Raw genomic sequence first — 16,127 nt, 5'->3', positions numbered from 1 at the left:
AGCAGTGTCAATTTAGTGCATGTGGTGAAGATGCACTACATTGATGGGAACGCGTTCTCCTGTTGATGTAATTAGTCCACCTCAACAAGAGGCAGAAGCTATGTTGGCGGTAGAGCATCTCCAGCCAACATGCGCAGTGTAGACACCACATTAAGTTGGTAAGTTATGTCGCTCAGGAGGGTGGGTTTTTTCACACCCTGAGCGACATAATTTACATCATTTTCAGAGATAGTGTAGACAAGCCCTTAGTCTCCATTGCTAAAAGTCAGTAGGCAGAGTATCCAGGTCTTCGCTAAGTTTCCCTTCAAACCTCTGGAAGTCATTTTCAATATAGTCAGTCAGCAATATCCGTGACATCTGTACTGTTGATGGTGATGTAAGTTCTATGTTTCAACTTCATTTAAAAAAAAATCTCTTGTAATAGCAGGAACTATAATAGTGTCTTCATAAATGTATGTCTGTATCTTACAAATAGATACTGCATATCTCTACCTCAAAAGAGATATCTATGAAGAAGATATATTTTTCTGATAGGTCACATATTCTTCAAAAAAACAAGCTTGATCATAGACTTGAGGGAAGACCATAGCTGATGCAAGAGCATATGTGGACATGGGCAGGGAAAATCACCTATTTGGTTAAAATTGTTAAGCATACAAACTATCAAAGAGTAAGAATGCTGAAAATCATTTTCCTGGCCAGTTGATCTACACAATAATAGATCCCCCTCTGTGCTGCCGTTCACCTCTAATCACTGTATTACTACATAGTTTGATGTCTCCATCACATTGAATTCTCCTCACATTTCTTAATGTCTCCCATTAGTTTAGAATAGCCTCTTGTGAACTTTCCTTTTAATTTGCTGCAGACTTTTTATCCTGAAGTGGACTCAGCCAATCAACTTTATCCATGCATTCTTTTTTTGGGAGGAAATATCACACTATGAATTAGTTACATAGTATTTGCACAATGAGTTGTACCAGGCAACCATATTTTTGGGTTCCTGGTTACTAGTTCAGGCAGAGAGTAAGCCATGTGTGGAAACAGTTTCTACTTAAAGAGCTTGGACCACTAGTTTTCTCCTCCAATGGGAAACAGTGTCACTTGACATATCATAATCCTATTGGCTGCTGGATGTGGGTGGGCAGTTGATAATCCTGCAGATGCAAATGAGGCTTTACCCAACATCCCATGCAAATAAAGTCAGGGTTGCTGGGTGACCACGTGGTGTTATTGATGGGAGTGAAATCAGAGCCCTCCCTCTTCAGGATGACGTCACATGATTAGCTCAAAACCTAGTGATAGCCACCCCTTGTGCCCACTCAGAAGGACCAGAACAGGAGGGGAAGGGAAAGGAGGTAACAGGTGAGTCAGGGGGACCCATGTAGGATTCAGCCCCCCAACATCTTGCACCTTTAGTACCTAGCCTCTCCCTAGGGAGCTGATGGAGGGAGCCAATAGGAGCCTTGGGCAGACCCTCTCCCTATTGGTCTGCTGCCTGGTATGCAAATGAGTGTAACGTCACTTCCTGGGATAAATCGAGCGCCATTTTCTCTTTCTGGTTTGGGCTGGATAAGGAGCCGGCGGAGGCGGATGGATGGGAGCGGGGCCCTGGGGGCTCCGCGCAGGGGCTGAGGCGGGCCAGGAGCTGGTGATGCTGCCGTCGTCGCCGTTCTCTGACTGAGAGCGGGGCGCAGCGGGCGGCCCTGGGAGGAGGAGCCGGCGGGGAGGGCGGGCAGGCGGCGCGGCTGCGGGGCTGGCTTTGTGAGGAGCGGGAGGCGGAGGCTGCCGCGCGGACCCACGCACCGGGGAGGCGGAGGCGGCGGCGAGGAGCGGGCGAGCTCCCCCTACAGCCCGGCCGGGTAGGTACAGGGAGCGCCCGCCCAAGCGCGGCAGGGCTAGTCCGAGCGCCCGACACGGACGGCGCGGCGCAGCGACTGTATCCTCGGGCAGGCTGGGCGTGCTCCGCCAGGCGCGCCGGGGCACGGGCTGGCCATGCCTCCTAGCTGGGAGCGGCAGGCGCCCGGGAGGCGGCTCGGCCCAGGCAACCTAGGGCGCTCCGAGTGTGTCTATGTATATACACCGCCCCAGCCCACAGCATCCTGCCCCAGCGTGCATTGTACCTGCTCCATTTACTCGTCACCCCCACCCCATACTCAGTACAGTGAGGGGGATGCCCCCGCACAAACCCACCACTCTTCGCTCCAGGGCGGGGGGGGGGCGGTGTCTGCACTGGCCCCAGCTCCCCTGGGGGCACAAAAGGTTTAAACTCCTTGGGACTTTCAGCGTGGGATACATCCACTACATGCTGAGTATCTGGTACCCACTGGGAGGTGGGTGGAGGGTGCTTCCTGGATACCCCGCATGGACTTGATACCAGAGAAATTCCCTAGATTCCATTGTGCATTCTTGACCTCCATTTTGAATAAGCCAGAGTCACATCAGGTCACATGCTATTTCTGAGCATGTGTAGTACAAAAGTAGGGAAGAGGTCAGCTGAGGTAAATAACCAAAGTAGGAGAAAGGTTAGGCGGTTGTAACTCTGAGGCAAATGAGGACAGTGAGCATGCCTGGAATGTTGGTACTGAGCACGTGTGAGCATGTGCAGTAGATCTGCTTGTCTAGAAAGTTCTGAAAGGTGAGGCGGAGGGTGCTTCCTAGGTACCCTACCCTGCATGGAGTTAGAGCTTTTCTTCCTGCTTCTGTCCTACCTGTCCCCTCCTCCCCTGCTTTCCTGCCATAGTGTAGTATAGAAAAGTGCATGGGGTGTGTAACTCTAACAAGGTAATAGAAGGGATGCAGAGTACTTCTAAACCCAGGGAGTGTGCAGTACTGAAAAACACTCCTGCGGGCAGTGGCAGGATTGAATCTCAACATACACTTGTCACCTGATCTGTTTGTTTTTGTTTTAAACTCACAGTAGTTAAAACCCACATCATCCAGAGAAGGAAGAGAGGTTAAAGGAAAGATGAAAGGATTGAGTTAGTTGGCTGCCTTGTTCAGAGTGTACTGCCTCTTGTGCACGTTCCATAATGACTGTGAAGTCCTCTGGCCGTCAGACTTCAGGTAACACAGATGGGAAGGACAACATCCTCATTCCAAAACCAAATCTCCTCTTTAACCAGAATATTGAGGGAGTATGGGCCATGCAAATGTACTTCCCCAACCCTAACCTGTACTTTTGTTCAGGACAGCTCTAAGAATAGTGGAAGGGAGTAGGCGGAGCCCATCTGTAAACTTGGTGGTTTCAAATACATTCTAATGACATAGTTTTGTAATGTGAAAATGAGTCGTAGCTAATGTGTAAATAAATCAGGGTTGTCATAGGACCTGTCTGTGTGGGAAATTGATAGGCATATCTAGTAAAATAAATATTCATCTATCTTTGGGGCTTCTCTACACAGGGAACTTGACTAACATGACTATAGGGGAATAACTATCACACTGAAGATATTCTAGAATAACTTCCCATATGGACACTCAATGGAGTGTCGATAAAGCAAGTTATTCTGGAATAGTTATCCATTATAGCAATACTAGTCAAGTTCCTTGTGTATAGAAGCCCTAAAAGTTTGTTTTTAAAAGTCTCTTCCCTCCTCCTCTCTTATCTGGAGAGCTGCATTTTGAGCTAGGGAGAGACTTCCGTGTTTAGAATACGACAGGAAACCAAAGTTAGTGTAATGAAACTCATGGTGTTCTCTTTAGTTTATCATACAGAGAGTAACCCTAAGGGAATATACACTCCAGAATAACACAGCTATAATTTTAAATAGTAGTTGTTTTACAGGAAAGTTTAAATTTGATTTCTTCTCCATGCTTCAGAACTAAAGGAACAATTTCCAATTAATCAATTTCTTAGACTGATGTGTATTCCAATAAAATGTTCATCACTTACTGCTTGAGAATATAGTATAAACTGTCTTAAGTTATGACTAGTTTCCAATAAAACAGCTGTTAGTATTGAAATTGTTTGCTGTTTTCCTTAGCTAAGGAAAACTGTTTCTCATTTGAGGGGTATGCTAGTAAAATTACAAGTTAACTTATTTTAGCTCCTTTTAAGTATTTTTATGTATTGCCTAAGTACCAAGTTAATGCTTACTTTCTTTTTCCTTCAACTTAAAAAATTCAGCTGGATAAAATTGAAGCTCAAATGTGAACTGAATCTTGTGTAATTTAAAAAAAGTGCCTAATACAGTGAAAATATATAAAATCAACTGACAATTACAAGTACACTTGCATTCTAAAGCAAGATATGGGAAAAATCTTTCCTTTATTTACAAATCAGGACCAACATGCAAAATTCTGCATTTTCCTTGTGACAGTTGAGTACAACAGATGTGATTGTTTGACATTGTGATAGCAGTTTCAGGGTAAATGCAAAATCTTGATCTGAAGTCCTCACAGGTAAAGAGAATGAGTCCGTCCCCAGATATTTTTCTTAGAATTCAAGTGTGTGTGTTAAACTCTGTGGAGTTGACATATATTCTTTCAGGTTCTATAAAGAATGACCGAACCTCCCCTCCCTCCAATTTTTGTATTTTTCCAAAAGTCTGCTAGTTCACTTTTAGAAAATACAGTTAATTGAAGAAATCAGACTTTGCGAACTTCAGTTATAGTTTTTGATTATCCGCTTTTTTGCTTTAAATGTGAAGGGGGGAAAGAGTGGAGGTTATACAAAATAGCGTTTTCTTTTGCAATTGTCATCTGTATAGTAGGTGTGCTCTATCTTATTTGAGCCTCTTTATATTAGTCTATATAAATTGGAATGGAACTTGCCACATCTATATCTCCAACAGCTCATGCACACTTTAAAGGTGACCTGCAAAAAGACTTTCTGTACAGTTGTGTATATGCCCTTTTTTGCTGTCGCTATTTTTCCCTTCTTCTGTCTTACCTTTTGAAATAAGAGGAATATCAATTCTTGTCTGTCCTTATTTTGCTGGAGGACTTGTAGAGAGTCTGAAGATGAATATTGTTAGCTCACATATTAATTGAAGGGTTGAGATGTTGAGAAATACTTTCTTTTCCAATATGTTAGTTGTTGAAAATTTTAAATGGGTGGGGAATCTTTAAAAAAAACAAAACAAACAAACAAAAAATCCCCATACCTTCTTTAACTGTCTGACTAAAAATTCTTTCCTCAATTGCTCAGCTCTTGGTTCTGTATACCTTCTAGCCTAGTCAGAAGCCGAATTTCCAATGTAAATATCAAGCAGGGAGAAAAAATTGCTTAAACCATTCAGCTTCTCTCTGTAGATCATAAATCAAACGTGCAATTTGTTCTTCATTCTCAGGTCACCTTTTTTTTTTTTTCAAGGGGTGAAATTGTTAATTTTCAGCTAATTTTTTTGGATGCACAGAAATAGTCTTCAAGCATACTAATTTTGGTTAAGTGTTTCTCTCATTCATAATATAGTATTTGAACTATGTTGCTTGGAACAGTGTTTCAATAGTAAACATTGTACTGGTAGGAAGAGCCTGCAGTCTTGGTGGTGTCTTCTCTTGGTTGAAAAGCAGATCATGTTTGCATGACTTAATATGGAGAATTACTGTTCATGCGCTATAAAATAGTGGAGAAAACCTCATGCTGTACTCAGGTCCAATACAATACTGTTATTGAAGTATTCTTCTAGTCAGACAATATTTAAAGGAAAAAAGTTAATGGACAAAATACCACTAAGGGCTATGTGAATGATCTAAGGACAATTCATGTGTCAAGACTGCATGATCAGCAATAAAGATAGCAAGTACTGTAATCTCTTATTAAGATAATGATTTGTTTGGATTTTGCACTTAATAATGGAATACTTTTGGAAACTTATGTGAATTATGAATTTTTGGGAGCTGTTTACATCCAGAAGTAACTAAAATAAACTTTGCTTGGTAATAGTTTTTGTCACTCTGCTCCCAAACATCCAGTAGCCAAAATGGTAAGACAAACTGTCATTTTCATACAGTGTATCTTACTGAATTTGCTTTGTTGGACTAGTGTTGGCTTTGGTTGGCAAGAAAGTGGTGGTTGCTAGCAAAAGATTGGCAGTAGTTTAGGATGCAACAAATAGAATGTTTTGGTTAAAGATTGAAGGCTAAAAAACCAAAACAACTAATGACATGAAAATAAAAATGGATGGATAATACATTATTCTAGCTGTGAAATACTGAATATTGTGAATTGAGAAAATAAAACTGAGGACTTGGAAAAACAAGCTCAGAAAGTTGGAATTCCTGACTTACGATAGAAGAAAATGTGTTGTGTATTTTAAATGGATTATCGAAGTGTAGATTGATAATTTGAAATCTTGCTTCCAAGCATTGTGTTAAGACCAGTGGCATATTTAGTACTTGTGGAATATACATTTCTTGGATTGAAGAACTGCATCTTGAAAATTGGAATATAATAAAGCCAGCTATGTTCAAGAATATTGTTTTATCTGGATTAAGAATCCTGAACTTCGGTTTTAGAAGACATTTGATTTGTTAAAACAGGACTGAAAAGTATGGACATGAGTTATTAGTGCTGTCTTAGTAAACTGATGGTTCTATCTTGCTAGATAGTTTGCTTCTTATGGAAAGTCTCTCTTCATCTAATTGATACATTGATGCTTCTGAATGAGAAGGAAGATCACCCAAATGGTGGAAGAAATATTTCCAGTGGACTTGGAACCTGTATCTCCTCGTGGCTGGATTGATCACAGTGGCATCTTATCAACTGTATTCTTGTATAGTAGACCATGGAGTCCGGTGCATATAATTTGATACAATAGTAGCATTGGTTATAAACTAGAACTTTAAAGTGTCCAAGTTTCCACTTGATCTTAATTTGGAATAAAGATTTATCTATTCCCATAGTATCCGAATGCCTTCCAGAGTTTGTTTAAAAACAACAACAAAAAAAAACCAAGGAGACTAGCATTTCCATGGAGGATGAGGTGAAAAAAATAGCAGGTGGTTTTGTGTACAAAAGTTAAGATGCTTATTTGTTTGGAAGGAATTTAAAGATTGAAGAAGTGTGTTTTCCATCTGGACTGGGCTATAGATTGGGTTTGTGATAGCTCATAGTTTCTGTGGGAGAGAATTCCAGTCTGGGGGTCAGACTCCCCCCAAAAATCCTGTCTTCTGTAGAGGTAAGCTTTATTCTTGTAAGGGACAGACAGCTCTCTTGTTTTGAGAAATGGCGCTGTTGAGGGCAATTGAGATTCTGAAAGGTGAAGCAGGGTTTTTTTGGGTGATGTGCTCCCAGACTACTTAGATTTTGGAAATCAGGACTGAGACCTTCTCTGGATCCTCACAGAACTGTGTGTGTAAGCATATCACCCAATTCTCTGTTCCATCATAACGTGTTACTGAGTAGGCATGCTGCTATATTCTGCACTGGTTTCAGTTTCTCAGGGCTGATGCTTTGAAGCTCAAATTAGTTGCATTGTTGGAATTCAAATAGGAGTTGATGAAGATGTGTATTATCAAGGCTAGGTCATCGAAGATGGGATGCGGTCTTCTGGTCAGCTGGAGATGGTAGGAAGAGTTTCTCCTGGATGCGGCTGTACAAGAGGCCAGAGTTAATGGGAAGCACAGAAGAAGTCCTAAAGTGCCTACTTATCTTGATGATCAGTGGGTGTGTTTCTTCAAACAAAGGGGCTTGTGGTGGTGGTCTCTAAGAAGTAATTCCCTCTGCCTACAGCAGAACCTCTGTTTTGCTGGGATTTAACTTCAGCCAGCTTTTCCTCATCCATAGGTTTACCTTTGCCTGGCTTGGGTAACTGGGTGATAGTGAGATATAGTCATCCCAAAAATCTCTACAGTGTTAGAAATCCACACAGATTTTACCAAGCAAGAAATTTGAACCTACGTTTGCTGAGAAGCACTACTATAGCCATACAATTATTTACAAATATCTTTAAAATTCAGCTTACATTTGCGGCTTCAGCTGTCCACCGTGGTTTTGAAGTGGTGGAGTTTTTGCAGGTTGGAAAACTGCATTATTCTTGTATTGCAATGTATGGTTCCATGTCACTTAAGCAAGGTGGTGGTTGATAGTAGCAGTTGCAGGAAATCCTGATTTCATTAACTGTACTTAAAATATATCTGAGCATATACATGGCAAAAAGTACCCCCCCTACACACACACAGACACACAAAAAGGATGCGGTTTCCTTGGAGACAGAAATAGCATCACATTTTCACTTCCATGTTATATCTCCACTAGGTGAAGTGGTGGTTGTTTTCTAAATATAGTCAGAAGTTAGCATAATTCAAGTATTCAGGCTTCCGTGCTGAAGATTCACAATATAGCTACCAAACAGGAATGAGGAATAGAATTTGACTAATTTTCAGTCAGGGTGGGAGGAATTTGAATTTTTTTGAAATCTTGGGTTAACATAAGAACATGCATGTTTTGTTTTAGAATAAGGAAGTGATCTCATAAGATCATATACTAATGAAGAACAGTTCCTTGTTCAAAGCATTTTGCTTTTCATGCTGGAAAGTAGACTTTTGAGGGAAGCAGTCCCCTGATATAAATTATTGCTATAACACTACAAAGCATAAGTGTACATGTGCAAATGTTCCATCAAATTATTTTTGTCTTTCTCTTTCAGGAAAAGTGCAAAATGTTTCAAATTCCTGTTCAAAATCTTGATAATATCAGGAAGTCTCGAAAAAAGGTGAAGGGCATTCTTGTGGATATTGGGCTTGACAGCTGCAGGGAGTTATTGCAGGTAAAGAATTGAAGTAACATAACACAAACTGCTGAAACTTGAATTTTAAATTTTTGAAAATCTTTCACAGTTTAGTGTATATATACTATTAATCTGTCTTAGAAATTTATAATGTGGGTGGGTCAATAAAGAACTGCATCTTTACTTTGATGTTTGCCAGACTCAGGCAATCAATCTATTATAGGCCTGGAATTGGGAGTTTCCTGCAACATAAGTTATTGAAACATTTTGATTTTTAGAAAGGCATGAAATGGAGGGTGCTGCATACTCTTTACTGGTAGTATTGCAACAGAGGAAAGCACGGTTACTTAAGGAAATGTTGCTTGTTTACTACATGAGTGCTTTCCTGTATGGGACTCTTTAATTAAAAAAAAAACAACCAAACCATGAATAAATGAAGATGTGAGCAAACACAAAGGGACAAACAGCTCTGCCTTGACATATCAGGAAGAAGTCTCTAAAGGATATACAAACTGTCAACATTTTATAAACCAAGCAAAGAGAGACAATCTGTTGTAGGGTTTTAGAAACTTGACTCAAGATCACTTTGGGAGGGGGGGGGGTGGAATCAAACTGTGTGGCAATTCAGTATTGCATCTCCACAAATTCAAAGCAGTCCATCAAGTGCACTGAGGCTATGAAGACAAATGTGACATCGTTTTGTTGAGCAGAGACTGTCATTTTTTGGGGAAAACACTTGCATGCAACAAGCAAAGAGACTCTGCACCAACATAATAGAGAACTTAATATCAAAACCTGCCAATGCAATCATTTTTCAGGAACTAAATAAACTACTAAATGGTAGCCTTGACTTGACCAGTTGTTAAATATGATCTTTCATTGGCTTTTCAGTATATTTATGACTTTACTTCATCACCAGCTGAGGACTTACATGACGTCTGTAGGCGTGACATGCTCATAGAAGAAAGAGGACTAAAGCATGAATTTGTAGGGAATCTTGCTATGTTTTTACAGTAGTTTGACTACTATTTGAAATTGGTCATTTAAGACTTGCACACAAAAGAAACATGCTTTGGATCACTATGCATCACTAATCCTGGAACAGTGTTGACATTTGTTCATTCTAGTTAAATCTTGGCTGAGGGACTTCAGCATTTTAATAAACCTGACGAGAGAACAGTTTTGTATTTGTCCAGTATTTTGCATATTCCTTCTATTCTAATACTTTATTTTAATCAGAGCATTTCTCATTCCTAAATTCTTACACCTAGATCCTTTGAAGTCCAAATCTTGGTGTGATGGCAATTTCTTGCTATGGAAATTATTGTAAAGTCAACTTTTAGATTGCGCTATAGAATAAATTGAGAGAGGATTCATGACTAAGACCCTCTTCAAAGCCTAAATAGGTTTTAGGAAGCACGGTAATCATGGGCGGGGGGGGAGATTTGGTGAGTGTGGGTAGAGAAAGGGCGCAGCAAATTGAGTTATTGGATATAAAGTCCCTTGTCAAGTTCAGTTACTGTTGTTTGGCTTTCTAGATAAGCTGCACCTGTTTCTGTTAAGTATGGAAAGACTTTGTCAACTGGGATGATGGTTTCTAGACTTCTTGGGTTCAGCATTCTTCCAATGCAGCATAGTGTGACTTTTAGCAATCGCTAAAACATTTTGACCAGTGTTGATATTTAATAGGTGAGAAGTAGCTTAGTTTCTCTGTATCTAGATGAAATTTTGGACACCACTCCTCTTGGGGAGGGAGGAAAATCCAGTAGTCATAATCATTATCATGCTAATACTATAGAACTAAGCCACCAAGCTGAGGTAACTATGAAACAGGCCTCCTAAAAAGGAAGTTTCTAGTAAGATATAATAATTGGCATTTGTCTCCGGAGGCAAGATACGTCTGAAGGTTGGTCTTTCTTTGTAACCGGAGACTAAAAGGGCCTATTTGTTGGCTAACAGCTTACGCTCTCCTTTGGGAGGATGACATGGGTCTTCTGTTCCAGATTTATGGTTGGATCTACTGTATGACCATATCAGGGTGGATTAAATCATCTTTTTTTCCCCCCAAGAAAATCCTTTTTTAAAACTTAAATTACTTCAAAAAATCTATTTAAAATTCAGCATGAAATGAGGACAATATATGCTAAGACCTAAACATAATATGTATATTTTTTTAATTTATTTTATTAAACTACCTATTTGCTTCCAAAGCTTTAAAGAAAATGAAACCACTAAGCAGGGGGAAGTCCCTGGCTAAGCACATGGAACCAGAGCTTGTAGAAATGCTAAACCAGCTTTTAAAGACAGCAGTAGCCTCTTCTGTTGGGTGCAGAGAGAATATTTTCTTCCTTTTCCTTTATTCAACTGTTCACTTCAATGGCTAATTCATCCAAAGTTAAGGAACCAACTAAGAGTAGAGAAAGCAGGGAAGCTCGCTCGCTTCTTCAAATCTATGAAAAAACTAGGTGTGAGAGGATAGATCTACTAGTTCTAAAATCTTGAAGGACATAGTGACCAGAAACAATCTGTTCAATTTACTAACTACTGATAACACTTTATTTGCTTAATAAATTGATTAGTTCTAAGAGCAAAACATGTTTTGCTCTAATTTTTCCCCTTCTGTATCCATACTAAGGTAGTTTATTTAACTGGAATTCATTTTAAGACTTTTTTCACCAAATAGAACTTGTCATAAGTTTTTAAAATAAATCTAGTGAAAGAGAAATGCATCATTCATCATTTTTCTAACATAATAAATGAATGTGAAAGTTAAATCTGAATAAATGTGTGTTAAGATAAATAATTGCTTAAATAAATGTATATAGATGGACTATATCCTCCTGGCTAGCAGGAAGTAGTATCAAATTTGGTATCACGGCTATATTTAGTTTCAGTTTACCTTTTTTGTGGTTACCAATCAATGAGAATCAGATTGGCTTTAGGAAAAGTACCAATGCAAAACAAGAATAAAATCAATGATTTAAATGATTTCCTGCTTTTAATCACTTTGATTTAAATCCGTCTGTCCTGAACAATACTATGTTAAGTGCGCCTAGTGTGACTTCCTAGATGTATTGGCAACTTATTTTAACTCTTCACTAGCAGGTTAGGATCTGCAGTAAGTATTAAAAAGTAAAGCAGAAGGCAACATTCAAGATTTTTGAGCCTAAGGCCCTTCTGGTAATTGTTTTTTATAAGTGAGGGAGTATTTTTCATTCATGTGGTACATCATTGTAGAAAGTAAATATTGTTAAAAAGTTGCACAGATTCAAGGACAACTTGACATTCTTTGGATTCTTTTATAACTGATTACACCAGGCTATGTAGATTCCACAAATATAAGTGCTGAGCTAGCAAAATGTTAGGTCAATAAGTGTCTGACAAGCTTTTCCACTTTCTTATCCATTTAACTTTTGGGAGAAAAAACTGGGACCTTAGGATTTCTCATGAACTACACTCTTGGGGGGGGCTATAGGATTGCTCATATTAAGTCTTTTATCTTAAGATGCTGTCTGCAGGGATCATGAGCTTTGGTGGGAAGCTGTTGAGGAAGTTTAAGTGTCAGCTTTAGAATTTCTTCAGGGATTGGTGGGGAGGGGTAGGAGCTGTTTTAGAATCTTTCCGTTTATTGCCCAGAGACATTTTGCAGCTTTCCCAAGTGAGGGAGAGAGTTCTTTTCTTGTCTCTTCTAGGTTGTAGGAAACATCTCTGGGTTTGAATTGCTCTTTTGAGTTCTCGTGAGTTATTTCCACTATCTCTGGATTTCTTATTTTGATGCTCTGTTGTAGTTTTTCCTTTTTGAAACCTGGCTAACAAAATAGATCTTTACACCAGAAACTCTCACTATGGTGTGAGTTTGAGTATATACACCTTTTACCCTGATATAACGTGACCCAATACAACACAAATTCAGATATAATGCGGTAAAGCAGCGCTTCGGGGGGGGGGGGGGCGGGCGCGCTGGTGGATCAAAGCAAGTTCAATATAATGCGTTTTCACCTATAACACTGTAAGATTTTTTGGCTCCTGAGGACAGCATTATATATGGGTAGAGGTGTAATTCTAAAGCTGCCTTTTGGCCTTCCTTTATCTTATAGGGCAATTGGGGTAGCTGAAGGCCTGCATAACAGATCACTTGAGCCCCCTTTTTATCTTTATCCATGTTGGAAATCTTCACCTGTAAAATCTGTACTCTAGAAGAGTCACTTTAGTAGCAGCTGCTTGAAATTAAAGCAGACTAAAAACTTAAGGATGGGCCCTTTTGTCATCACAGAAGGGGAGAAGTATGTACAGTAATTTTCTGTGGCCACAGGTATTTCTGTCTGAAGTGGATGCTCTGCAAAGCAGAACATGGCCTTTTCTTTTTATATGCTCTTTCATAAGGTAAATATTTAATACCATGGGCTAAAGCACAAATTTCTAAGAGTATTCTGGTACTAGTTTCTGGTACTCTTTGAATGTCAAACTGGCATGTGAGATTGGTGGATATCTTCCTCTGTGCCAAAGTCTAATGGTATATTTAAGTATAGTTGCCATGTAGCAGAAGCTGCAAAAGAAGGATTGGCATACAAGATGGAGATGGGAGGTGAGCGGAAAGGAACAGAGTTGAACCTATGGATGTAGAGAACAAGAGACAAATGTAAACTTAGAGGATGGGGTGAACTAGTTTTGGGGTGGAGGATTCTAAGGGAACCAGTGCCAAACACCCATTTAAATGAGGAAGGTTGTTCTTAATCTCAGCTACAATACTCTTTTATCCTGCTGATGAGTTATGTTTCTTGCAGACACAATAATACATGTTCTCACAACTTGAAGGACATGTAGTGCTTTATTTCAGGAAGCTAGTTCCCGAATGCATGGTCTTTGCAGATTAAGTGATAAAGATGCTTTGCTGAAGAGTAAAAAGACTTGGGTCCCTTTGCAAAATGATTTCTGGAGCTGAGGAGATGGAAATGAGGTAATGGAAAAGGAGAGGAGTGGAGGCAAATGCTGAAGTGATGTGGATTAAAGGAAAAAGGGAGTTTGTTCCTTAAAGGATTCCTGAACTTGCATAGAAGCAAATGGAATAAAGAGTAGCCCCCAGATCATTCTGAACACTTAGGATTCTCTTCTTTAAATATTTTGTTTATATTAAATAACTTGAGGTGAGAGTTCAGTTAAAAATAACCTAATAAGGAAAAAGTAAGATCATTTTGAAATATTGGACCCTAACATTTTGGAACTTTTGAAGTTGCTTTCTTACATCCTGATACACAATATTGAGTTTCGGCAACCTAGACTTTTTTCTATTGGTTTATTTGAATTTTTGAATATTTTGAATTTTTCCCTTGTTTTAAATACATATTTTGTACATAAACTGTTCTGTAAATAAATTGTGTGTGTACATAATATATTTTTCTTTCTTTTAGAATCTTAAAGGTTATGATCCAGGAGAAAAATATTTTTGTAACACTTCATGGAGTGATGTGTCTCCTTGGGAGTCTGTGGGCAAAAGGAAGGTATGTATGCTTGCGTCAGATGGTCTCAGCAATTTAATTGAATGTTGTTGCAAAGGATGGGATGAGGGTGGGATTCAGATAAAGTCCTAGTGAGAGTGTAATACTCTTACATAGGATGAAAGGAGGTGGTTTCCTGGCTTCAAGGATTCCTCTTCTCCATAATAAAGAAAACCTACAGAATTTCTGCAGAAAAGCTCTTTAAGGGGAGCTGTAAGTTTGTAAGGGCCAGATTCTAAGTGTCCCTACACTGATGCACAAAGTGAGGGCAATACAGGAGCCTGACCCATCCCTATTTCACTCCTTATGTTACCCAGATACAAAGTCTGATACTGGCTAATGACATTAGCCACCACAAAAGGATAGGGAGGAGGCGTGACTACACTGTATCTTCCGAAGGGGTATTGTAATAGGGCAGCCCCATCTGGAGTGCTCTCCTGCATCAGGCCACACCATGCCAGATGCGCCAACCTCAGTTATCTTCCTTCAGAGTCCCCAGTATCTCTACATAAGCTTTCTTGTCTCATGACTACCCCTTCTTAGAGCTTATGTTTATTACGACAACGTGGCCAAATAGTCCATAACAGGAGTCCTGAAACCTAGTCCATTTATCACTCCTGTGCATGTAATCTTTAAAATCCCATGCCACCTGGTCAGTCAATGTAGCACATACCACAGTCTGATGTTGTCTGCCACACTGTTCTCTTCCTTAGTCTTCCCCTAGGTATTGCTTCAACATCTCTCATGACTCTTCCCTCAAGCTTTAGCCCTCTGGCCCTCAAGCTTTAGCCCTCTGGCTCTGAGAGCCAACAGGCATCTCTTTTTACCTGTTCTCAGCTTTCAACCCTCTCCAGCCTTCTCTGGTTCAGGAAGGTCAGCAGACTAGCCTCTCCATTGGCTTCCTGATAATTCCTCCCTCTTTTCAGAGAGCGCCATTTCCTGTAGATTTCCTTCCATCTTGTGATCTCTGGGAAGGGAAAGCTACCAGTCTTCTGACTCCCAGGCATCTCTCATCTGTCCCTTTTCCTGGCTGATTCTCTTGACTCCCAGGTGTCCTCTTTTAAGCTCCGTTTAGGTCAGCTGATGAGTCAAGGTGCACTGACCCTGCTCCCTCTTAAAGGGCCAGTGTCCCCTGTGACAGATACCAGAGGCAATAGTCGTCCTCCCTGCATGCTAGGGAGCTCTAGATGTGCCTCCTTAATGCTTCCTCCTCTCCTTCCTTTAAAGGCAAGTCAGTTCTTTAAAGTCAGTTGAGCTCTTTATTGCTTGTGTAGATAGAATAGGGTGATGTAACAAGAAACACAGAAGGTTATGGAAGTTGTAAAGCAATAGAAAACATGAATGGATAGATGTGGGCAGCTGAGGGAGAAGCTGAGAGAATTGTGTGTGGAATGGGCTGCAGTGAAAAGCACACAGTGAAATAGCCCCACCCTTTGTGTCTAGTTAGCCAGGCAAAGGGAATCCCTTGCAAAGCGAACAGTGGAAGAGAGACGGGGTGATGCAAATAAAATACAAGTCCTGTTAGAGGCTAAATAAATTCATCCCTATGCAATGTAAAACTACAGACATACATGGACAGGAAGGTTCCTGGAAGAAAGGACAACCTCCTTTGAACCCCCTCGAAAGATCTGATTTCGTGTGATATTGTTTCAGCATTACTTGAACTGTGTTTTTGGTATGGATTGCTCCTATGGATGACTTCCTCCATAGTGAATGCCGCTCGTCACCCCCTCTGAAATGGACTGTTAAGAATGCTTCGTGTGTTACTATGTGAATTGCTTTGTGGCATGCTTTCATTATGCTTAAAGGTTATTGTAACTACATAGCATCTGTGGGAGAATTCTGTAGCCACCTCTTTTGGAATGCTGAACATATAGGTGTCTATGGCTATGGTGCTAATGATTTGTACTGCCTGTGATTTAATAGAGAATATAGTTGTATTGTCATCTTACAGTTT

General features: G+C 40.1%; 1 protein-coding gene across 2 annotated transcripts in view; it reads left to right on the top strand.

The window, feature by feature from the left end:
* Positions 1–1,574: 1,574 nt before the first annotated feature.
* ADNP2 (ADNP homeobox 2) overlaps positions 1,575–16,127 on the top strand; it is a 31,533-nt gene continuing 16,980 nt past the window's right edge. Inside the window, exons 1-4 of one of the 2 annotated variants that reach the window (XM_030552568.1) lie at positions 1,575–1,862; positions 2,921–3,066; positions 8,595–8,714; positions 14,084–14,173. In XM_030552568.1, the coding sequence (XP_030408428.1) occupies positions 8,607–8,714; positions 14,084–14,173 (198 nt within the window). In that variant the 5' untranslated portion in view covers positions 1,575–1,862; positions 2,921–3,066; positions 8,595–8,606. The remainder of the gene's footprint in view (positions 1,863–2,920; positions 3,067–8,594; positions 8,715–14,083; positions 14,174–16,127) is intronic. The other variant, XM_030552569.1, reaches the window with a different exon arrangement.

The sequence above is a fragment of the Gopherus evgoodei genome, chromosome 2, assembly GCF_007399415.2.
Source record: "Gopherus evgoodei ecotype Sinaloan lineage chromosome 2, rGopEvg1_v1.p, whole genome shotgun sequence".
Lineage (NCBI taxonomy): Eukaryota > Metazoa > Chordata > Testudines > Testudinidae > Gopherus > Gopherus evgoodei.
This window is presented reverse-complemented; position numbering and strand designations above follow the sequence as displayed.